The 25,978-nt window shown below is 31.7% G+C and overlaps 5 protein-coding genes across 7 annotated transcripts in view; 1 reads left to right on the forward strand and 4 right to left on the reverse strand.

Moving 5' to 3' along the window:
• On the reverse strand, nucleotides 1-14,457 carry LOC144855358 (uncharacterized). Its single transcript, XM_078713196.1, has 2 exons — nucleotides 13,102-14,457; nucleotides 1-452 (listed from the first exon to the last, which is right to left on the reverse strand). The coding sequence occupies exons 1-2, from the start codon at nucleotides 14,332-14,334 to the stop codon at nucleotides 426-428; spliced, it is 1,260 nt and encodes a 419-aa protein (XP_078569322.1). The 5' UTR covers nucleotides 14,335-14,457; the 3' UTR covers nucleotides 1-425.
• LOC144855353 (GRAM domain-containing protein 4-like) overlaps nucleotides 1-25,978 on the forward strand; it is a 100,818-nt gene that overhangs the window by 9,952 nt on the left and 64,888 nt on the right. The window lies entirely within an intron of this gene.
• The window catches only part of LOC144856133 (uncharacterized), a 39,830-nt gene that overhangs the window by 3,201 nt on the left and 10,651 nt on the right, over nucleotides 1-25,978 (reverse strand). The window lies entirely within an intron of this gene.
• On the reverse strand, nucleotides 12,691-25,924 carry LOC144855361 (uncharacterized). Its single transcript, XM_078713199.1, has 2 exons — nucleotides 24,231-25,924; nucleotides 12,691-12,853 (listed from the first exon to the last, which is right to left on the reverse strand). Exon 1 carries the CDS (start codon nucleotides 25,881-25,883, stop codon nucleotides 24,792-24,794), a length of 1,092 nt encoding a protein of 363 aa, XP_078569325.1. The 5' UTR covers nucleotides 25,884-25,924; the 3' UTR covers nucleotides 12,691-12,853; nucleotides 24,231-24,791.
• Nucleotides 16,249-25,978, reverse strand: part of LOC144855360 (uncharacterized) — a 14,225-nt gene continuing 4,495 nt past the window's right edge. Inside the window, exon 2 of the mRNA XM_078713198.1 lies at nucleotides 16,249-16,668. The gene's annotated coding sequence lies outside the window, so the exon portion shown is untranslated. The remainder of the gene's footprint in view (nucleotides 16,669-25,978) is intronic.

The raw sequence follows: 25,978 nt of genomic DNA on the forward strand, positions 1-25,978 counted from the left end.
ATGGCCTAACATAGGCTGTGTTGAACATGTTTATGGTGGTGGGCTTACACTATACCTCTAGATATATTTTAGTAGTGTGTTTCGTTTTTTTCAGCGCCATTATATATACCACTAAAATGTTCAGATATTTAGTAAGATGATGATTAAATGCTATATAAGTATAAGTGAGAAATTCTGTAAGAATAATATGATAAAATTTCCCCAAACAAAATTAAAACTAGGACACTTCATCTTGATTAGACCCATAGGGCTTCTATATTATTTGATGCCATAGACAATTAAACTCTGTAAACCCTCAATGAGCTACAGTTAGAGCACTATATTCTTGTAATCTTGCTCACAAGAGATCAAATTGATACACAATCATCTTTTCAGAGTTCTATTCAGGTGACTAACATGAAATGACATTGGCATTTTTTGTTTTTTTAATCTTTTGATTTGGTAAACTGCATCTTCTGGCTCATTGTAACAAACATGTTCTTTTCTTCCTTAATATTATTATGTTCTTCAACTTTATTATAGACATGTTCTGTGTTCATTTCAATTGGTTTGTTGTAGATGTCTGTTACTTCAGTGGCACCTGCCATTGTTTGATCACTATTGTTTGGCGTCTGATTTTCATGGTTTATCTTTTGAAACACTAGAGGCAGTATACCCAGATGTTAACAGGTAACTGTGTAAAATAATATTCCTGTGTTTACTATATTTAAGATTCGTTATTATCAGTTGTCATCATCTGTGAGGTGATTATGATGGCAATGTAATCTCATACTTTATAACTTATCATACCTTGTTCATTTCTCTCTTGACATAATTTATATAGACATGCTCTTTTTCTTCAGCAACTTCATTATAGACATGTTCTTTGTTCATTTCTCTCTTGACATCATTTATATAGACATGCTCTTTTTCTGCAGCAACTGCATGTTCTTTGATAATTTCAATTGGTTTGTTGTAGATGTCTGTTACTTCAGTGACATCTTCCGTCTTTTGAACAGCATTATTTGGCGTCTGATTTCTCTTGTACAGTAATAAGATTATTAGTAGTATTAGAAGAAGAACAATAACTGCACCAAGTGACAATCCAATGGTTAAAGACGATGTTGATGCAATATTTGTCTGATTTATGGTTTTTGTTGCCAATTTCTCTGGTTCTGTTGTTGGTGTTGTTGTCTGAAATGTTTCCTGTACTGTACATGTTGTAACATCCTCCTTCCATGTGACCCTACATTGGTATGTTGCCTCTAAATCTTCTTGCTGAAGATTGAAGACATAGTCCGAAGAGTATTCTATAAATAGCAAGTTACTATCATATGTTACATTTCCATTCCAAACCATGACTTCATTTCTCCACCATTGAATAGTTATTGTTGGATTACCTGGCTGTGTTGTACAGGTCAAGATAACATTTTGCCCAATTAAATCACTCTGGTAACCAGTAGAAGTACAAAGAGGGTATGGTGCTGGTGGTGGATATTCTACTAACAAAATGACAAAACCAGTTATATCTATTAATTCATTACCAGTCATACTTGCTATTACTTCACATCTATAAATATTTAAGTGTATAAAATGTTCAAGCCCTCGTGTAATCATTATTGTAAATTCAAATTCATTGACGTTGTTAGGTGAAAATGCCAATGCTGCTTCTCCAAGGTCAGAGGTCAGTAGTGTTCCATTTCTGTAAATCTCTGTTTCATCTTCAGCATATACAATTTTTCTATACCAGATGATGTAATGTTCCTGCATAAAAGTTTGATCAGTACATTTGAAGTCAAATATATCACCTTCAGTGGCATCAATAATTTTGTTTAATTCTCCTGTCACAAGTCGTCTAGATTCCTCTTGTGTTGTTTCACAATGTTTGTTATGAGTGAAATAATCCTTTTTTCCACATAAGAACTTGATATTTGATGTTTTACTATCCAAGAATATACCAAATATTATATACTTCTCTTTTATGTGTGTTTATATAGCCAACAAAACTATTCTTCTTTTATCTACCTTCATAGAATGAGCCTAAATAATAATAATAATATAGTGTGGCATTCATTTGAACAGAACAAGATTAATTTATCATTCCATTGAAATTATTGCTCATTTGGTAATGATCAAATACAAAGATGCTCTATGCAGTTGAATAATCAAATAAAATCTTTATTTGTTCCATAAAAAAGTGTACATGGAAAAATTGTTTTCCTAAACAGAAATATGAACGTCAAGGTTTAGACAAATGGAATTTAGATTTAATAGTTTAAACAAAAGGAACATGAAGGACTATGAATTGACACTATATTAATATATTTTATTATACTTTTATACTTGTACAGTATTTTTATACATTTTCTTGTTATAGGTATTTTATAATTTGCTTGACTAGACTAGATTCTTTTAGCAATTTCAAACCATGTATGAGTCAAATATGAACAAAGTTGAGTACAAAATATAGTAGGTTGGTTATATGAATCATCTTACAGGAATACTGTAGTACTACTCGGCTATTTTGGTGATAGGCTTGTACTTTGTAATATGCTTTATTTACATCAGTTAGATTGTTTGCCTTCAGTTCCATTGTATATTCAACTATAACTATTGCACAGTTGTTCTAATAATATATGTAAATGGAAGAGTAAAGTAAAAGTTTCCCAACCAAAATTAAAACTTGATAATCATGATAATACATGTGCCTCTTTTTATCATGTGACCCACAATTGTCCAATCTTTTTAGGTTTTATATGCCTCTTTTTATCATGTGACCCACAATCGTCCTATCATATATGACAGAAATCTATTTAGGTGTTTTTTTTCAGCAACATAATTATAGACATGTTCTTTTTCTTTTGCAACATCATTATAAGCATGTTCTTTTTCTTCAGCAACAGCATTATAGACATGTTCTTTTTCTTCAGCAACATCATTATAGACATGTTCTTTTTCTTCAGCAACATCATTATAGACATGTTCAGTGTTCATTTCAATTGATTTGTTGTATATGTCAGTTACTTCAGTGACACCATTGTTTAGCATCTGATTTCTAGGATTTCTCTTGTACAGTAATGAGATTATTAGGAATATCAGTAGAAGAACAATAACTGCACCAAGAGACAATCCAATGGTTAAAAACTGTGAAGTTAAAGTTGTAGTAGATGTTGTTTGATAGAATGTTGGTGTAGCCAATGTGTTTCTGCTAATTATTGACTTATCAGAAGTTGTAGTAACTTCCACTTTAGATGTTGTTTGATGGATTGTTGGTGGAGTCAATGTATTTCTGCTAATTGTTGAAACAATCGATGTTAATGCAATATTTGTTTGATACCAAGTAGTTTTGCTGGCTTTTGTCGTCAATGTCTCTGGGTCTGTTATTGGTTCTGTTGTTGGTAATATTGTTGTCTGTGATGTTTCTTCTGCTGTACACGTTGTAATATCCCCCGGGCCCCACCATGTTACTCTGCATTGGTATGTTGCATCTAAATCTTCTTGTTGAAGAATAAAGTTATAATCCAATGGATATTCTGTAAACCTCTCTCCACTCAAAAATGCAACATTTCTACTCGAAACCATGACTTCATTTCTCCACCATTGAATCCATAGTAGTGGATTAGCTTGCTGTGTTTTACAGGTCAAGGTAGCAGTTTGGCCAACTAAATCTCTCTGATAACCAGTAGAAGTACAAAGGGGATAAGGCGCTGGCGGTGGAAAATATACATAAAAAACGACATAACCTGTTAATAATTCATTACCAGTACTAGTTGCTATTGCTACACATCTATAATTTTTGAAGTGAAGAATATGTCCTTTTTCAATTGTTATTGTAAATTCAGCTTCGGTAGAGTTGTTAAGTGAGTAGGCCAGTGCTTCTTGTCCAATTTCAGAGGTCAGCAACATTCCATTTCTGTAAATCTCTGCATCATCTTCAGTATAGTAATCTTTTCTGATCCAGACAATGTAATGTTCCTCTGTCAAAGTTTGATCAGAACATTTAAAGTCAAATATATCACCTTCATTAGCATATACAGTTTCAGGTGATTCTGCTGTCACAAGTCCTCTATATTGCTCTTGTGTTGTTGGCACAATGTTTGTTATAAGTGAAATTATCCACAAAATATCAACAAGTTTATCTCCTCCCATAGCTGCAATTTGTAATCATCTGATCAATTCTCAAACTTCTGAATTTTCAAAATTAACTTCCTTAAGTGGAATATTCCATTAATGTAGAATAAATTAAAATTTATGAATATATTAATATATTAAGTTTCTTGAAGAATATTGGAAACAAATTCAATTAATTTGTTTAGTATTTTGTATATTTTATTTTTTTCTATAATGGTTAATTTGATCATATTTTAAAATGATTTTTTTTTCTGCAGAAAATATTTTGTTTTACTAGCAAATAATACATCAAATATTGTATACTTCGCTAAGTATCTAACATGTTTATTTACTAAACAAAACTGTAGTTCTTCTTTTATGTGCGTTACTAATCACACGGTGCTCTGCATTTAAACAGTGGATAGAATTTATATTCCATACACTGTTTAAATGCAGACCAATAACTCATTCAGTCAGATAGATAAAGTATGACATCATAATTGATGTTAAAGGTCATAGGTAAATTGAATGGGATAGTTTAAAACTAGAAATGTGTAGCGCCTATGAATACAAAATAATGAAAATAAAACTATGATATTGTACTGTTATCTCTGAAAATTGACTTTATTCCTATAAATCTTTTAATAGATATTTGTACAGTTACACATTGTCCACATTTGGTGGTAAACTTTACCTGAATATGCATTGATAGAGTATTTATTTCTTTCAGTACCATTATATATTTTGCTATAATGTTCAGATATTATCTTCATATATGTTGTTATCAACCATACCATTGTCATCTTCTATAGGATATTCAGACTCATTATCTTGCTGTAATTTGGAATTTCTTATTGACTTCGGAACTACCTGGGAATAGGTGTCACTTCTACTTTGTTTGTCAGATGATATCTTCAGTTCTGGCTGTATCATAAATTCTGGTTGATTCTTTGTAGCTAATCCATCATACATGGGATTAGACTCTCTGTATAATCCCTGACTTTTATTGGAATACTTCACCTGTACTTTATCACCATCTGTTTTAGACTTTCCTTTCCCAGCTTGTTTCTTCAAGACAACACAAATTAGAAACAATAGAAGACAAATACAAATAACAGCTGGAATAGCAAATAGATATGTTATTATGCTGACTTCATTAGAAGATTCTTTAGTGCCATTGGTAGAGGTTGTGTTTCCATCTGGTGTTGGTATTGTTGTCAGAGATGTTTCCTGTACTGTGCATGTTGTAACATCCTCCATCCATGTGACCCTACATTGGTATGTTGCCTCTAAATCTTCTTGTTGAAGATTGAAGGCATAGTCCAATGAGTACTCTTTAAATCTCAAGTTACTATTACTATCATATGTTACATTTCCATTCCAAACCATGACTTCATTTCTCCACCATTGAATGCTTATGGTTGGATTACCTGGCTGTGTTGTACAGGTCAAGGTAGCAATTTGCCCAATTAAATCACTCTGGTAACCAGTAGAAGTACAAAGAGGATATGGTGCTGGTGGTGGATATTCTACTAACAAAATGACAAAACCAGTTTTATTTATTAATTCATTACCAGTACTAGTGGCTATTACTTTACATCTATAAATATTTAAATGTATAAAATTTCCAATTCCTCGTACAATGGTTATTGTAAATTCAATTTCATTGACATTGTTAAGTGAATATGCCAATGCTTCTTCTCCAAGGTCAAAGGTCAGTAGTGTTCCATTTCTGTAAATCTCTTTTTCATCTTCAGTATATCCACTTGTTCTATACCAGATGATGTAATGTTCCTCTGTCAAAGTTTCATCAGTACATTTGAAGTCAAATATATCACCTTCAGTAGCATCAATACGTGTATGTATCACATGTTGTCCAGATTCCTCTTGATTTGTTGGCACAATGTTCGTTATGAGTGAAGTAATCCACAAAATATCAACAAGTTTATCTCCCACCATGGCTGCAATTTTTGATAATCTAATACTGAATTGTCTAAATATTAGAAATTAACTTCCTTAAATGGAATATTCCATTAATATAAAATGTTAATATTGCTTTTATTTTAAAAGTTTTAAAATGCTGGCCAAGAATATTTTTTAAATAAATTGAACAATTTTTTTTTTATTCCTATGGGTAATTAGATCCTATTGATTGGTTATTTATGATTTATATTAAAGTACAGTATGAATCCTTTTATCTCTGCAAAGAACTTTTTATATTGTGTCTAGAAAAGGATATACATATCAAAAGTATCATATACTTTAGTGAGCCTTTTATATACCTTTGTTACTTTTGTAAATACAATGGGTCTTACAAATAGTGTTATACTCCACCTGGTTAATTCACTCAGTTATGACATCATTGACATGTTTGCTCATTTGGTATATTATATACATAAACATGCTTTATACAATAGCTTTTTGAGTAATCCTGCTAACAAACAAACAATCGATTACATATACCTCCTTGGCGGAGGTAAACTAAAATTAGAAATTAACTTCCTTAAATGGAATATTCCATTAATATAGAATAAAAATAAACTTTTAAATATTAATCAATATTTCTGTCAAGAATATTTTTAAAGTAAATCCTGCAATAGTTCCTATGTTGTTTAGTTATTAATTAAATGCTATTAATTGGTTATTTATATGTATGTATGAATCTATTTTACCTGCAGATAACTTATTATTTTGTACATTAGAAATGAGTAAACACACCAAAAGTATTGTATACTTCGCTGTGCCTTTTATATATTCCTCTGTTTACCTTTGTAACACAATGGGTGTTTCGTTTTGTAAACGAAAGTTTTATACAGTATGCCCTCAATATTATTATAACGTGTATAGGACACGTGTGTAAAGTGATGCAAATAGCGAATGTGAAAAAATTTCAAAATATTTCTGGGCAAGAGTATTTTGTAAATAAATTTAACAATTGGTTTTTTTTTTATTCCTATGGGTAATTAAATCCTATTGATTGGTTTATTATGATTTATGTTAAAGTAGAATATGAATCCTTTTACCTCAATGAGGTACAGTGAAAGAGCAATAGTTGCATTCTCAAAAGAGGTCAAATTGATACACAATCTTCTTTTCAGAGTTTTCGTCAGGTGATTAACATGAAATTTATCAGTTGGCATGAATTTATTAAAAGTAAGAATATTAGGTATGAATTTTTCAACATAAGAACTTGATATTTGATGTCTTACTAACGAAGATATACCAAATATTGTATACCTCACTGAGCATTTTATGTGTGTTTATTTAGTCAACAAAACTGTTCTTCCTCTTTTCTACCTTCATACAATGGGCCTAAATAATAATAATATTGTGTGGCATTCATTTGAACAAGATTACTGTAACTTATGATTCCATTGAAATTATATTATTGCTCATTTGGTAATGATCGAAAACAAAGATGCTCTATGCAGTTGAATAATCAAATAAAATCTTGATTTGTTCCATATATAAAAACGTACATGGAAAAATTGTTTTCCTCAACAGAAATATGAACGTCAAGGTATAGAGAAATGGAATTTAGATTTAATAGTTTAAACAAAAGGAACATGAAGGACTATGAATTGACACTATAATGATATATTTTATTATACTTTTATACTTAGTTTTATACTGTTAGTGGCGGTTTCATCGTTGTTGGTTGTCAACTGAATAAAATAAATAAATATGAATGAATACATTTTCTTGTTTATAGGTATTTTATAATTAGCTTGACTAGACTAGATTCTTTTACCAATTTATACCGAGTATGAGTCAAATATGAACAAAGTTGAACACAAAATATGGTAGGTTGGTTATATAAATCATCTTACAGGAATACTGTAGTACTACTCGGCTAATATGGTGATAGGCTTGTACTTTGTAATATGCTGGTAATTTGTAATATGCTTTATTTACATCAGTTAGATTATTTGCCTTCAGTTCCATTATATATTCAACTATAACTACGGCACAGTTGTTATAATAATGAGTAAATGGAAGAGTAAAGTAAAAGTTCCCTCAACCAAAATTAAAACTTGATAATCATGATAATACATGTGCCTCTTTTTATCACGTGACCCACAATTGTCCAATCTTTTTAGGTTTTATATATATGCCTCTTTTTATCATGTGACCCACAATCGTCCTATCATATATGACAGAAATCTATTTAGGTTTTATATAAATTTCTCTATTATAGCAATCAATTGTTTTATCGTACATATTGTAGCTTTGTGTAGTAGAAACAGTTTGTTTCTCATAAGAAATTTTGAGTCATGTACTAATGGTTTTTACACACTAAAGGCAGTATAACCAGATGTTAAAAAGTAAAGTGTGTATAATAATATTCCTGTGTTTATTAGGTTTAAGATTTGTTATTACAAGTTGTCATTATCGTCTGTCAGGTGATTATGATGGCAATGTAATCTCATACTGTATGTCTTCTACCTGTTTCTTATTAGCCTTATGTCCAGATGTGGTAGTGTTAATGTAGACCTTATCTCCTGCATCATTGTAATATACATGTTCCTTGTTATTTTCTTCCTTAACATCATTATAGACATGTTCTTTTTCTTTTGCAACATCATTATAGACATGTTCTTTTTCTTCAGCAACATAATTATAGACATGTTCTTTTTCTTCAGCAACATCATTATAGACATGTTCTTTTTCTTCAGCAACATCATTATAGACATGTTCTTTTTCTTCAGCAACATCATTATAGACATGTTCAGCGTTCATTTCAATTGATTTGTTGTATATGTCAGTTACTTCTTTTTCTTTTGCAACACCATTATAAACATGTTCTTTTCCTTCAGCAACATCATTATAGACATATTCTTTTTCTTCAGCAACAGCATTATAGACATGTTCTTTTTCTTCAGCAACATCATTATAGACATGTTCAGTGTTCATTTCAATTGATTTGTTGTATATGTCAGTTACTTCAGTGACACCATTGTTTAGCATCTGATTTCTAGAATTTCTCTTGTACAGTAATGAGATTATTAGGAATATCAGTAGAAGAACAATAACTGCACCAATGGTTAAAAACTGTGAAGTTAAAGTTGTAGTAGATGTTGTTTGATAGAATGTTGGTGTAGCCAATGTGTTTCTGCTAATTATTGACTTATCAGAAGTTGTAGTAACTTCCACTTTAGATGTTGTCTGATGGATTGTTGGTGGAGTCAATGTATTTCTGCTAATTGTTGAAACAATCGATGTTGATGCAATATTTGTTTTATACCAAATAGTTTTGCTGGCTTTTGTCGTCAATGTCTCTGGGTCTGTTATTGGTTCTATTGTTGGTAATATTGTTGTCTGTGATGTTTCTTCTGCTGTACACGTTGTAATATCCCCCGGGCCCCACCATGTTACTCTGCATTGGTATGTTGCATCTAAATCTTCTTGTTGAAGAATAAAGTTATAATCCAATGGATATTCTGTAAACCTCTCTCCACCCAAAAATGCAACATTTCTACTCGAAACCATGACTTCATTTCTCCACCATTGAATCCATAGTAGTGGATTAGCTTGCTGTGTTTTACAGGTCAAGGTAGCAGTTTGGCCAACTAAATCTCTCTGATAACCAGTAGAAGTACAAAGGGGATAAGGCGCTGGCGGTGGAAAATATACATAAAAAACGACATAACCTGTTAATAATTCATTACCAGTACTAGTTGCTATTGCTACACATCTATAATTTTTGAAGCGAAGAATATGCCTAAGTCCTTTTTCAATTGTTATTGTAAATTCAGCTTCGGTAGAGTTGTTAAGTGAGTAGGCCAGTGCTTCTTGACCAAGGTCAGAGGTCAGCAACATTCCATTTCTGTAAATCTCTGCATCATCTTCAGTATAGTAATCTTTTCTGATCCAGACAATGTAATGTTCCTCTGTCAAAGTTTGATCAGAACATTTAAAGTCAAATATATCACCTTCATTAGCATATACAGTTTCAGGTGCTTCTGCTGTCACAAGTCCTCTATATTGCTCTTGTGTTGTTGGCACAATGTTTGTTATAAGTGAAATTATCCACAAAATATCAACAAGTTTATCTCCTACCATAGCTGCAATTTGTAATCATCTGATGGTCAATTCTCAAACTTCTGAATTTTAAGTTAACTTCCTTAAGTGGAATATTCCATTAATGTAGAATAAATTAAAATTTGTGAATATATTAATATATTAAGTTTCTTGAAGAATATTGGAAACAAATTCAATTAATTTGTTTAGTATTTTGTATATTTTATTTTTTTCTATAATGGTTAATTTAATCATATTTTAAAATGATTTTTTTTTCTGCAGAAGATATTTTGTTTTACTAGCAAATAATACATCAAATATTGTATACTTCGCTGAGTATCTAACATGTTTATTTACTAAACAAAACTGTAGTTCTTCTTTTATGTGGGTTAGTATGGGGCTTTACTAATCACACGGTGCTCTGCATTTAAACAGTGGATAGAATTTATATTCCATACACTGTTTAAATGCACACCAATAACTCATTCAGTCAGATAGATAAAGTATGACATCATAATTGATGTTAAAGGTCATAGGTAAATTGAATGGGATAGTTTAAAACTAGAAATGTGTAGCGCCTATGAATACAAAATAATGAAAATAAAACTATGATATTGTACTGTTATCTCTGAAAATTGACTTTATTCCTATAAATCTTTTAATAGATATTTGTACAGTTACACATTGTCCACATTTGGTGGTAAACTTTACCTGAATATGCATTGATAGAGTATTTATTTCTTTCAGTACCATTATATATTTTGCTATAATGTTCAGATATTATCTTCATATATGTTGTTATCAACCATACCATTGTCATCTTCTATAGGATATTCAGACTCATTATCTTGCTGTAATTTGGAATTTCTTATTGACTTCGGAACTACCTGGGAATAGGTGTCACTTCTACTTTGTTTGTCAGATGATATCTTCAGTTCTGGCTGTATCATAAATTCTGGTTGATTCTTTGTAGCTAATCCATCATACATGGGATTAGACTCTCTGTATAATCCCTGACTTTTATTGGAATACTTCACCTGTACTTTATCACCATCTGTTTTAGACTTTCCTTTCCCAGCTTGTTTCTTCAAGACAACACAAATTAGAAACAATAGAAGACAAATACAAATAACAGCTGGAATAGCAAATAGATATGTTATTATGCTGACTTCATTAGAAGATTCTTTAGTGCCATTGGTAGAGGTTGTGTTTCCATCTGGTGTTGGTATTGTTGTCAGAGATGTTTCCTGTACTGTGCATGTTGTAACATCCTCCATCCATGTGACCCTACATTGGTATGTTGCCTCTAAATCTTCTTGTTGAAGATTGAAGGCATAGTCCAATGAGTACTCTTTAAATCTCAAGTTACTATTACTATCATATGTTACATTTCCATTCCAAACCATGACTTCATTTCTCCACCATTCAATGCTTATGGTTGGATTACCTGGCTGTGTTGTACAGGTCAAGGTAGCAATTTGCCCAATTAAATCACTCTGGTAACCAGTAGAAGTACAAAGAGGATATGGTGCTGGTGGTGGATATTCTACGAACAAAATGACATAACCAGTTATATCTATTAATTCACTACCAGTACTAGTTGCTATTACTTTACATCTATAAATATTTAAGTGTATAAAATGTTCAAGCCCTCGTGTAATGGTTAATGTAAATTCAATTTCATTGAAGTGGTTAAGTGAAAATGCCAATGCTTCTTCTTCAAGGTCAGAGGTCAGTAGTGTTCCATTTCTGTAAACCTCTGTTTCATCTTCAGCATATCCATCCATTTTTCTATACCAGATGATGTAATGTTCCTGCATAAAAGTTTGATCAGTACATTTGAAGTCAAATATATCACCTTCATTAGCATCAATAAGTCTTTGTGATTCTCCTGTCACAAGTCGTCTAGATTCCTCTTGATTTGTTTGCAATATGTTTGTAATAAGTGAAATAATCCACAAAATATCAGCAAGTTTATCTCCAACCATGGCTGCAATTTTTGATAATCTAATACTAAATTGTCAACTAAATATTGGAAATTAACTTCCTTAAATGGAATATTCCATTAATCTAAAATTATAATATTGCTTTAAAAAAAAAAAAAAAAAATATTTCTGGCCAAGAATATTTTGTAAATAAATTTAACAATTGGTTTTTTTTTTTATTCCTATGGGTAATTAAATGCTATTGATTGGTTATTTATATTAAAGTACAGTATGAATCTTTTTACCTGCAAAGAACTGTTTATATTTTGTCTATAAAAGAATATACATATCAAAAGTATCATATACTTTAGTGAGCCTTTTATATACCTTTGTTTACCTTTGTAAATACAATGGGTGAAATAGTGTTACACTCCACCTGGTTAATTCACTCAGTTATGACATCATTGACATGTTTGCTCATTTGGTAAATTACATACATAAACATGCTTTATACAATAGCAGTAGACATACAAGTCTATGAAAACAAAGGACACTCCAATTATACATGTACAGTGTTACTGTAAATTTATTTATTAATAGTCGTTTCATAGCCTAACATAGGCTGTTTAAAACCTGTTTATGGTAGTGGCTTACAGTATACCTCTAGATATACTTTAGTAGTGTGTGTGTTTTTTTTTCAGCGCCATTATATATACCACTAAAACTGTTCATATATTTAGTAAGATAATGAATAAATGCTATGAGTGAGAAATTCTGTAAGAATTATATGATAAAAGTTCCCCAACCACAATTAAACCCTATTTAATGAAGGTGATCATTTTGGAAAAATAGTTCTTGTATTCTAGCTCACAAGAGATGAAGTTGATGAAGATGAAGCACAATCTTCTTTTGAGAGTTCTAGTCAGGTGACTAACATGACATTTATCAGGTGGCATTGGCATTAAGTAATCAGTCAGATGCTTAAGATTGCAGGACAATCCCGTACTTAACATCTTTTATTTTGTTTTGTTTTTTTTATCTTATCTTATGATTTGGTAGTATTGACGTAAACTGCATCTTTTGGCTCATTGTAATAAACATGTTCTTTGTTCTTTTCTCCTTTGACATTGTTATAGACATGTTCTTTTTCTTCAGCAACATCATTACACACATGTTCTGTGTTCATTTCAATTGGTTTGTTGTAGATGTCTGTTACTTCAGTGACACCTGCCATCGTTTGGTCACCATTATTTGGCGACTGATCTTCATGCTTTCTCTTGTACAGTAATAAGATTATTATGAGTATTAGAAGAACAATAACTGCACCAAGAGACAATCCAATGGTTAAAGACTTATCAGCAATCATAGCACCTTCTGATTTCAAAGTTGTCTGATGGATAGTTGGTGTAGTCAATGTGTTAATACTCATTGTTGTCATAACCCTGTTGTGTTCAGGAACAGTTGATTTTAATGCAATATTTGTTTGATGCCTAGTAGTTTCACTTGTTGCCAATTCCGCTGGTTCTGTTGTTGGTAATATTGTTGTCTGAGATGTTTCCTGTACTGTACACGTTGTAATAGGCCCCGGGCCCCACCATGTTACTCTGCATTGGTATGTTGCATCTAAATCTTCTTGTTGAAGAATAATGGTGTAGTCCAATGAGTATTCTGTAAATCTCATGTTAATACTATCATATACTACATATCTACTCAAAACCATGACTTCATTTCTCCACCATTGAATGCTTATTCTTGGATTACCTGGCTGTGTTGTACAGGTCAAGATAACATTTTGTCCAATTAAATCTCTCTGATAACCAGTAGAAGTACAAAGAGGGTATGGTGCTGGTGGTGGATATTTTATAGACAGAAGGACATATCCTGGTATATCTATTAATTCCTTACCAGTATTTGTTGCTATATAGATTTCACATCTGTAATTATTGGAGTTAATAAATTGTTCAAGCCCACTTGCAACTGATATTGTAAATTCAAATTCAGTGGAGTTATTAAGCGAGTAAGCCAGTGCTTCTTGGCCAAGGTCAGAGGTTAATAGCATTCCATTTCTGTAAATATCTCTTCCAGCTCCAGGATAATGAGTTGTTCTGTACCAGACGATGTAATGTTCCTCTGTCAAAGTTTGATTAGTACATTGAAGGTTGATTATATCACCTTCAGTGGCATCTACAATTACAGATGATTCTCCTATCAATATTCTATATTCCTCTTGGTTTGTTTGCAATATATTCGTTATTAGTGAAAAAATCCACAAAATATCAACAAATTTATTTCCCATCATGGCTGAAATTCCTAATAATCTAATGCTCAATTATCAAACTTAAATATTAGAAATTAACTTCCTTAAATGGAATATTCCATTAATATAGAATAAAAATAAAACTTTTAATTATTAATAACTATTTCTGGCCAAGAATATTTATGAAATGAAATAAATTCTTCAGTTGTTTTTTTTTTATTACTAATGTTGTTATAGTTAATTAAATTCTTTGAACTGGTTATTTATGTATGTATGAATCTGTTCACCTAGAAAAGTGTATACAGAACATACCAAGTATGGAACAACTGCCTGCTTCAGTAAACCTTTTATATGTCTTTGTTTACCTTTGTTTACCTTTATAGCACAATAGGTCTTAGAAATAATGACACTCCACCTGATTTATTCACTCTTTATGACAGCATTACTGTGCATTATTGCTCATTTGGTAAATACAATGGGTCTTACAAATAGTTAGCCCCACCTGGTAAATTCACTCAGTTATGACATCATTGACATGTTTGCTCATTTGGTATATTATATACATAAACATGCTTTATACACAATTGCAGTGGACATACAAGTCTATAAAAACAAATGACATTCACAATTATACGTGTACAGCGTTACTGTAAATTTATTTATCAATAGTCTTTTCATAGCCTAACCTAAGCTGTGTTGAACATGTTTATGGTGGTTGGTTTATATATACTGGAAATTGCCAATTCCGCTGGTTCTGTTGTTGGTAATATAGTTGTCTGAGATGTTTCCTGTACTGTACATGTTGTAACATCCTCCATCCAAGTGACCCTACATTGGAATGTTGCATCTAAATCTTGTTGTTGAAGAGTAAAGTTATAATCCAATGAATATTCTGTAAATCTTTCACTACTTAAGTATTGTACATATCTACTCAAAAGCATGACTTCATTTCTCCACAATCCAATGGTTATTGATGGATAACCTGGCTGTGTTATACAGGTCAAGGTAGCATTCTGTCCAATTGAATCACTCTGGTAACCAGTATCAGTACAAAGGAGATATGGTACTGGTGGTGGATACTGTATTGACAGAATGACAGAACCAGTTATATCTATTAATTTACTACCAGTACTAGTTACTACTACTTCAGTGGAGTTGTTAAGTGAGTAGGCCAGTGCTTCTTCTCCTATGCCAGAGGTTAACAGTGTTTCATCTCTGAAAGTCTCAGTTTCATTTGACGTAGGTAGAATGTCTCTGAACCAAATGATGTAGTGATCCTCTGTGAAAGTTTGATCAGTACATTGGAGGTTGATTATGTCACCTTCATTGGCAGGTACAACTTTAGCTGATTCTCCTATCAATATTATATATTCCTCTTGATTTGTTTGCAATACGTTTGTGAAATGAAGTGAAATGATCCACAAAACATCAACAAGTTTATTTCCAAACATAACTGCAATTCTAATAATCTATAAATTAACTTCCTGAAATAGCATATTCCATTAATTGTAAATACAAATAAAGATTTTTAATCTATTAATTAGCAGTACTTGCCAAGGAAATGTTTAGTTTGCAGTTGATTTTAATTCATTGTTTTGTTATTGTAAATGTATTAAAACTATGAAAATTAGGTAGGAATCCTTTTTTCCAACAGAAGAACTTGATATTTGATGTTTTAATAGCAAAGAATATACAAAAAATTGTATACTTCACTGAGCCTTTTATGTGTGTTATTTAGCTAACAAAACTGTTCTTCTTCTTTTTTACCTTTATACAATGGGTCTAAATAATAATAATAAAGTGTGGCATTCATTTGAACAAGATTACTGTAACTTATGATTCCATTGAAATTATATTATTGCTTGTTTGGTAATGATCAAATACAAAGATGTTCTATGCAGTTGAATAGTCAAATAAAATCTTTATTTTTTACATATATGAAAAGGTACATGGAAAAATTGTTTTCCTCAACATAAATATGATTGTCAAGACTTAAACATATGGAATTTAGATTTAATAGTTTAAACAAAAGGAACATGAAGGACTATGAATTGACACTATAATGATATATTTTATTATACTTTTATACTTGTACAGTATTCTTATTCCTGTTAGTGGCGGTTTCATCGCTGTTGGTTGTCAACTGAATAAAATAAATAAATATGAATGAATACATTTTCTTGTTTATAGGTATTTTATAATTAGCTTGACTAGACTAGATTATTTTACCAATTTATACCGAGTATGAGTCAAATATGAACAAAGTTGAGTACAAAATATAGTAGGTTGGTTAAATATGAATCATCTTACAGGAATACTGTAGTACTACTCGGCTATTTTGGTGATAGGCTTATACTTTGTAATATGCTTTATTTACTTTATTTTCGTTATGAGTGAAATAATCCACAAAATATCAACAAATTTATTTCCCGCCATGGCTGAAATTCCTAATAAACTAATGCTCAATTATCAAACTTAAATATTAGAACTTAACTTCCTTAAATGGAATATTCCATTAATATAGAATAAAAATAAAACTTTTAATTATTAATAACTATTTCTGGTCAAGAATATTTATGAAATAAATTCTTCAATTGTTTTTTTTTATTACTAATGTTGTTATAGTTAATTAAATTCTTTGAACTGGTTATTTATGTATGTATGAATCTGTTCACCTAGAAAAGTGTATACAGAACATACCAAAAGTATACTTTAGTCAGGAACAACTCCCTGCTTCAGTGAACCTTTTATATGTCTTTGTTTACCTTTATAGCACAATAGGTCTTAGAAATAGTGACACTCCACCTGAATTATTCACTCTTTTTTAACAGCGTTACTGTGCATTTATTGGTCATTTGGTATATTTCATACAGATGCTTTGTACAATAGCAATGGACATGCAGGCCTATGAAAACCAAGGATACTCCAATTATACTCCAACAGTATTAACTGTTCATTTATTTATCAATAGTTGTTTCATAGCCTAACCTAGGCTGTGTAGAACATGTTGTTGGTTTATACCTCTGGATATGCTTTTTTTTCACTACTGTTCTATTTTCCACTAAACTGTTCAGTTGTTAACATAAAGATAATGATTAAAAAGCTAAAAGTGAGACATTCTGTAAGAATAATATGATAAAAGTTCCCCATCCACAATAAAAACCAGGACCCTTCACCTTGATTAAACCCACAGGGCTTCTAAACATATTTAAACCTTCAATGAGCTACAGTGAAAGAGCACTAGTTCTTATATACATCATGCTCACAAGAGATGAAGTTAATACACAATCTTCTTTTCAGAGTTAAGTAATCTGTCAGATGATTAGGATGGCAGGAAAATCCCATACTTAACATCTTTTATATGTTTTTGGATTTTAATCTTATGATTTGGTAGTATTGACGTAAACAGCATCTTTTGGCTCATTGTAATAAACATGTTCTTTGTTCTTTTCTCCTTTGACATTGTTATAGACATGTTCTTTTTTTTCAGCAACATCATCATACACATGTTCTGTGTTCATTTCAATTGGTGTGTTGTAGTCTGTTACTTCAGTGACACCTGCCATCGTTTGGTCACCATTATTTGGCGACTGATCTTCATGCTTTCTCTTGTACAGTAATAAGATTATTATGAGTATTAGAAGAACAATAACTGCTCCAAGAGACAATCCAATGGTTAAAGACCTGTCAGCAATCATAGCACCTTCTGATTTCAAAGTTGTGTGATAGATAGTTGGTGTAGTCAATGTGTTAATACTCATTGTTGTCATAACCCTGTTGTCTTCAGGAACAGTTGATATTAATGCAATATTTGTTTGATGCCTAGTAGTTTCACTTGTTGACACTTGCTGGTGTTCTGTTGTTGGTAGTATAGTTGTTGATGTATCCTGTACTGTACATGTTGTAACATCCTCTTTCCATGTGACCCTACATTGGTATGTTGCATCTAAATCTTCTTGCTGAAGAATAATGGTGTAGTCCAATGAGTATTCTGTAAATCTCATGTTAATACTATCATATACTACATATCTACTCAAAACCATGACTTCATTTCTCCACCATTCAATGCGTATGGCTGGATTACCTGGCTGTGTTGTACAGGTCAAGATAACATTTTGTCCAATTAAATCTCTCTGATAACCAGTAGAAGTACAAAGAGGGTATGGTGCTGGTGGTGGATATTCTATAGACAGAAGGATATATCCTGGTATATCTATTAATTCATTACCAGTATTTGTTGCTATATAGACTGCACATCTGTAATTATTGTAGCTAATAAATTGTTCAAGCCCACTTGCAACTGATATTGTAAATTCAAATTCAGTGGAGTTGTTAAGTGAGTAAGCCAGTGCTTCTTGGCCAAGGTCAGAGGTTAATAGCATTCCATTTCTGTAAATATCTCTTCCAGCTCCAGGATAATGAGTTGTTCTGTACCAGACGATGTAATGTTCCTCTGTCAAAGTTTGATTAGTACATTGAAGGTTGATTATATCACCTTCAGTGGCATCTACAATTACAGATGATTCTCCTATCAATATTCTATATTCCTCTTGGTTTGTTTGCAATATATTCATTATTAGTGAAAAAATCCACAAAATATCAACAAATTTATTTCCCATCATGGCTGAAATTCCTAATAATCTAATGCTCAATTATCAAACTTAAATATTAGAAATTAACTTCCTTAAATGGAATATTCCATTAATATAGAATAAAAATAAAACTTTTAATTATTAATAACTATTTCTGGCCAAGAATATTTATGAAATGAAATAAATTCTTCAGTTTTTTTTTTTTTATTACTAATGTTGTTATAGTTAATTAAATTCTTTGAACTGGTTATTTATGTATGTATGAATCTGTTCACCTAGAAAAGTGTATACAGAACATACCAAGTATGGAACAACTGCCTGCTTCAGTAAACATAGCACAATAGGTCTTAGAAATAATGACACTCCACCTGATTTATTCACTCTTTATGACAGCATTACTGTGCATTATTGCTCATTTGGTATATTTCATACAGATGCTTTGTACAATAGCAATGGACATGCAGGCGTATGAAAACAAAGGATACTCAAATTATACTTCAACAGTATTAACTGTTCATTTATTTATCAATAGTCGTTTCATAGCCTAACCTAGGCTGTGTAGAACATGTTTATATATGCTTTTTTTTGTTTGTTTTTTTCAGTACCGTTCTATTTTCGACTGAACTGTTCAGTTGTTAACAGTTAGATAATGATTAAAAGCTAAAAGTGAGACACTCTGTAAGAATAATATGATAAAAGTTCTCCAACCAAAATTAAAACCAGGATCCTTCATCCTGATTAGACCCATAGGACTTCTATGATATTTAAACCTTAAATGATCCACAGTGAAAGAGCACTAGTTCTTATATACATCATGCTCACAAGAGATGAAGTTAATACACAATCTTCTTTTCAGAGTTCTTATCAGCTGGCATTGGCATTAAGTGATCTGTCAGGTGATTAGGATGGCAGGACAATGCCATACTTAAAATCTTCTCTTCCTTTTTTGTTTTTTAATCTTATGATTTGGTAGTATTAACGTAAACTGCACCTTCTGGCTCATTGTAATGAACATGTTCCTTGTTCTTCTCTCCCTTGACATTGTAATAGACATGTTCTTTGTTCTTTTCTCCCTTAATATTATTATAGACATGTTCTGCTTCAGCAACTTATACATACTCTTTTTCTTCAGCAACATCATCAGAGTCATGTTTAGTGTTCATTTCAATTGGTTTGTTGTAGATGTCTGTTACTTCATTGACACTTGCCACTATTTGATAACCATTTTTTGGCATTTGATTTGTATCGTTTCTTTTTGTACATTAGAAGAAGAACAATAACTGCACCAAGAGACAATTCCATGGTCAAAGACTTGTCAGCAGTCATAGCATCTTCTGATTTAATAGTTGTCTGGTGGATTGTTGGTGTAGTCAATTGTTCAGAAGCAATCGATGTTCAGCAATATTTGTTTGATGTCTAATACCCCTTTCACACCAAAAGCAAAACTCCGAAGACATTCCGGAGTTGACGCTCCACTGTTTTGGTGTGAAAGGTCAAATCAAGCAACTCCGGAGTTTAAAACTGCGGGGTTGAACAGCTGAACATTCTCCGGAGAGCGAACTGCGGGGACACCCCGGTGTTTTGGTGTGAAAGGTACCAACATCAAAACTCCGGAGTTTTAGGTCAAAAGGTCATCCTCACACGATCACTCATTGCTTTAGTTTTATTTCAAAATATTTGTACAAAATATATAGCGGGTTTAAAAAATAATAAGTAGTATCAATAAAACATTATATTACTTCTGAGACTTTTGAAAGTAATTATTAAATTAAAAATATTATTAATTAAAATGATTCTAATGATCGTCGCTATGTAAACAAACAAAATAGAGGGCGACATTTACAATTTTATTTTATAAACCCCGGTGTTGCTAGGTTGGTGTGAAAGGGGTATCTCCAGAGTTTCTCGACGTTTTGAATGGTCATAAACCCCGGGGTGTCTCCGGAGTTTTGGTGTGAAAGGGGTATCATAGTTTCACTGGTTTTTGTTGTTAATTGCTTAGCCTCTGATGTTGGTAATATTGTTACTGAGATGTTTCTTGTACTGTGCATGTTGTAACATCCTCCTTCCATGTGACCCTACATTGGAATGTTGCCTCTAAATCTTCTTGTTGAAGATTGAAGGTATAATCCAATGGATACTCTGTAAATCTCTCATCAATAATGTATTTCACATATCTACTCAAAACCATGACTTCATTTCTCCACCATTGAAGTCTTATTGATGGATAACCTGACTGTGACTACATCAAAGTAGCATTTTGTCCAATTAATTCTCTCTGATAACCAAAAGAAGTACAAAGACCAGTTTGGTCAGTACATTGGAGGTTAATTATATCACCTTTAGTGGCATGTACAATTTCAGCTGTGTCTCAGTATTCTATTATTTCCCACCGTGATTGCAATTCCTAATAATCAAATGCTGTATTGTTGAACTAAATATTACAAAGTAACTTCCTTAAATGGCACCTTTCATTAGCCAAGTCAGAAAACAACAACAGGCAAGAAAGGTGAACAAAATCAAAAATTAAATTTAACAATTGTTGTTTTTTTATTCCTATGAGTAATTAAATCCTATTGATGAGTAATTTATATTAAATTATAAATCTCTTTACATGCAAAGAACTTTTAATATTTTGTCTAGAAAAGAATGTATATATCCTTTTATATGCCTTTGTTTACCTTTGTAAATATAATAAGTCTTAGAAATAGTATAACAGATCAACGCTTGATTAATTCACTAATTTCGACAGCATTGAAATTACTGTACTTTATTGCTCATTTGTTATATTTCATACATATATGCTTTATACAATAGGAAGGGATGCAAGTCTATGAAAACGAAGGATACTCTAATAAAAATATATAAGTTTTCAAACCACAATTAAAACTAGGACAGTACATTATCTTTTATTAGATGAAAGGTCTTTCATGATATATAAGTCCAATTGGAAATCAACGCTTTAAACCCTCAATGAGGTACAGTGTATCCATTTTCAAAAGGGATCAAATTGATACACAATCTTCTATTCAGAGTTCTAGTCAGATGACATGGAATTTATCAGGTTGCATTGGCATTAAGTAATCTGTCAGATGATTAGGATGGCAGGACAATCCCATACGTAACATCTTTTACATTTTGGTTTTTGGATTTTAATCTTATGATTTGATAGTATTGACGTAAACGGCATCTTCTGGCTCATTGTAATAGACATGTTCTTTGTTCTTTTCTCCTTTGACATTGTTATAGACATGTTCTTTTTCTTCAGCAACATCATTATACACATGTTCTGTGTTCATTTCAATTGGTTTGTTGTATATGTCTGTTACTTCAGTGAGACCTGCCATCGTTTGATCACCATTATTTGGCGTCTGATCTTCATGCTTTCTCTTGTACATTAATAAGATTATTATGAGTATTAGAAGAACAATAACTGCTCCAAGAGACAATCCAATGGTTAAAGACCTGTCAGCAATCATAGCACATTCTGATTTCAAAGTTGTGTGATGGATAGTTGGTGTAGTCAATGTGTTAATGCTCATTGTTGTCATAACCCTGTTGTGTTCAGGAACAGTTGATGTTGATGCAATATTTGTTTGATGCCTAGTAGTTTCACTTGTTGACACTTGCTGGTGTTCTGTTGTTGGTAGTATTATTGTCAGAGATGTTTCCTGTACAGTGCATGTTGTAACATCCTCCTTCCATATGACTCTGCATTCGTATGTTGCCTCTAAATCTTCTTGTTGAAGAGTAAATGCATAGTCCAATGAGTATTCTGTAAATCTCATGTTACTATTATATTCTACATTTTCATTCCGAACCATTACATCATTTCTCCACCATTGAATGCTTATGGTTGGATTACCTGGCTGTGTTGTCAGGATAACATTTTGCCCAATTAAATCTCTCTGGTAACCAGTAGAATTACAAAGAGGGTATGGTGCTGGTGGTGGATATTCTACTGACAAAATGACATAACCAGTTATATCTATTAATTCATTACCAGTTGCTATTACTTCACATCTATAAATATTTGAGTGTATAAAATGTCCAAGCCCTTGTGCAATGGTTATTGTAAATTCAATTTCAGTGACATTGTTAAGTGAAAATGCCAATGCTTTTTCTCCAAGGTCAGAGGTCAGTAGTGTTCCATTTCTGTAAATCTCTGTTTCATCTTCAGCGTATCCATCAATTTTTCTATACCAGATGATGTAATGTTCCTGCATAAAAGTTTGATTAGTACATTTTAAGTCAATTATATCACCTTCATTAGCATCAGTAAGTGTTAGTGATTCTCCTGTCACAAGTCGTCTAGATTCCTCTTGATTTGTTTGCAATATGTTTATTATAAGTGAAATAATCCACAAAATATCAACAAGTCTATCTCCCACCATGATTGAAGTTTGTAATAATCTAATGCTCATATTGTCAAACTAATATTAGAAATTAACTTCCTTAAATGGAATATTCCTTTAATATAGAATACACATTTTGGTTTTAAAATAAATATTTCTGGCCAAAAATATGTTGTAAATAATTTTGTTTTTGTAAACAATTTAAAAAAAAAAAATTCCTATGGGTATTAAATGTTATTGATTGGTTATTTATATTATAGTACAGTATGAATCTTTTTACCTGCAAAGAACTGTTTATATTTTGTCTAGAAAAGAATATACATATCAAAAGTATCATATACTTTAGTGAGCCTTTTATATACCTTTGTTACTTTTGTAAATACAATGGGTCTTACAAATAGTGTTACGCCCCACCTGGTTAATTCACTCAGTTATGACATCATCACTCACATATCACACCTGTGCTGAGACAGCTTCACTGGCTTCCGGTAACACAAAGAATTACCTTCAAGATCCTTTAATTTGTAATTTTTCAAAATTTTCTGTCTTTGTAAAGCGCATTGAGGCTTTCAGCATAATGCGCTATATCAAGTACCAGTTATTATTATTATTATTATTGACATGTTTGCTCATTTGGTATATTATATACATAAACATGCTTTATACAATAGCAGTAGACATACAAGTCCATGAAAACAAAGGATACTCCAATTATACTTGTGCAGTGTTACTGTAAATTTATTTATCAATAGTCGTTTCATGGCCTAACATAGGCTGTGTTGAACATGTTTATGGTGGTCGGCTTACAGTATACCTCTAGATGTATTTTAGTAGTGTGTTTCGTTTTTTTCAGCGCTATTATATATACCACTAAAATGTTCAGATATTTAGTAAGATGATGATTAAATGCTATATATATATATAAGTATAAGTGAGAAATTCTGTAAGAATATCAATAATATGATAAAATTTCCCCAAACAAAATTAAAACTAGGACACTTCATCTTGATTAGACCCATAGGGCTTCTATGTTATTTGATGCCATAGACAATTAAATTCTGTAAACCCTCAATGAGCTACAGTTAGAGCACTAGTACTTGTAATCTTGCTCACAAGAGATCAAATTGATACACAATCATCTTTTCAGAGTTCTATTCAGGTGACTAACATGAAATGACATTGGCATTTTTTGTTTTTTTAATCTTTTGATTTGGTAAACTGCATCTTCTGGCTCATTGTAACAAACATGTTCTTTTCTTCCTTAATATTATTATGTTCTTCAACTTTATTATAGACATGTTCTGTGTTCATTTCAATTGGTTTTTTGTAGATGTCTGTTACTTCAGTGGCACCTGCCATTGTTTGATCACTATTGTTTGGCGTCTGATTTTCATGGTTTATCTTTTACACTAGAGGCAGTATACCCAGATGTTAACAGGTAACTGTCTAAAATAATATTCCTGTGTTTACTATATTTAAGATTCGTTATTATCAGTTGTCATCATCTGTGAGGTGATTATGATGGCAATGTAATCTCATACTTTATATCTTATCATACCTTGTTCATTTCTCTCTTGACATAATTTATATAGACATGCTCTTTTTCTTCAGCAACTTCATTATAGACATGTTCTTTGTTCATTTCTCTCTTGACATCATTTATATAGACATGCTCTTTTTCTGCAGCAACTGCATGTTCTGTGATCATTTCAATTGGTTTGTTGTAGATGTCTGTTACTTCAGTGACATCTTCCGTCTTTTGAACAGCATTATTTGGCGTCTGATTTCTCTTGTACAGTAATAAGATTATTAGTAGTATTAGAAGAAGAACAATAACTGCACCAAGAGACAATCCAATGGTTAAAGACGATGTTGATGCAATATTTGTCTGATTTATGGTTTTTGTTGCCAATTCCTCTGGTTCTGTTGTTGGTAATATTGTTGTCTGAGATGTTTCCTGTACAGTGCATGTTGTAACATCCTCCTTCCATGTGACCCTACATTGGTATGTTGCATTTAGATCTTCTTGTTGAAGAGTAAAGGTATAGTCCAATGAGTATTCTATAAATTGCAAGTTACTATCATATGTTACATTTCCATTCCAAACCATGACTTCATTTCTCCACCATTGAATAGTTATTGTTGGATTACCTGGCTGTGTTGTACAGGTCAAGATAACATTTTGCCCAATTAAATCACTCTGGTAACCAGTAGAAGTACAAAGAGGGTATGGTGCTGGTGGTGGATATTCTACTAACAAAATGACAAAACCAGTTATATCTATTAATTCATTACCAGTCATACTTGCTATTACTTCACATCTATAAATATTTAAGTGTATAAAATGTTCAAGCCCTCGCGTAATCGTTATTGTAAATTCAAATTCATTGACGTTGTTAGGTGCAAATGCCAATGCTGTTTCTCCAAGGTCAGAGGTCAGTAGTGTTCCATTTCTGTAAATCTCTGTTTCATCTTCAGCATATACAATTTTTCTATACCAGATGATGTAATGTTCCTGAATAAAAGTTTGATCAGTACATTTTAAGTCAATTATATCACCTTCAGTAGCATCAATAAGTGTGTCTGATTCTCCTGTCACAAGTCGTCTAGATTCCTCTTGATTTGTTTGCAATATGTTTGTCATAAGTGAAATAATCCACAAAATATCAACAAGTTTATCTCCAACCATGGCTGCAATTTTTGATAATCTAATACTCAATTGTCAAACTAAATATTAGA

Source organism: Antedon bifida, chromosome 11 (assembly GCF_963402885.1).
Source record: "Antedon bifida chromosome 11, ecAntBifi1.1, whole genome shotgun sequence".
NCBI lineage: Eukaryota > Metazoa > Echinodermata > Crinoidea > Comatulida > Antedonidae > Antedon > Antedon bifida.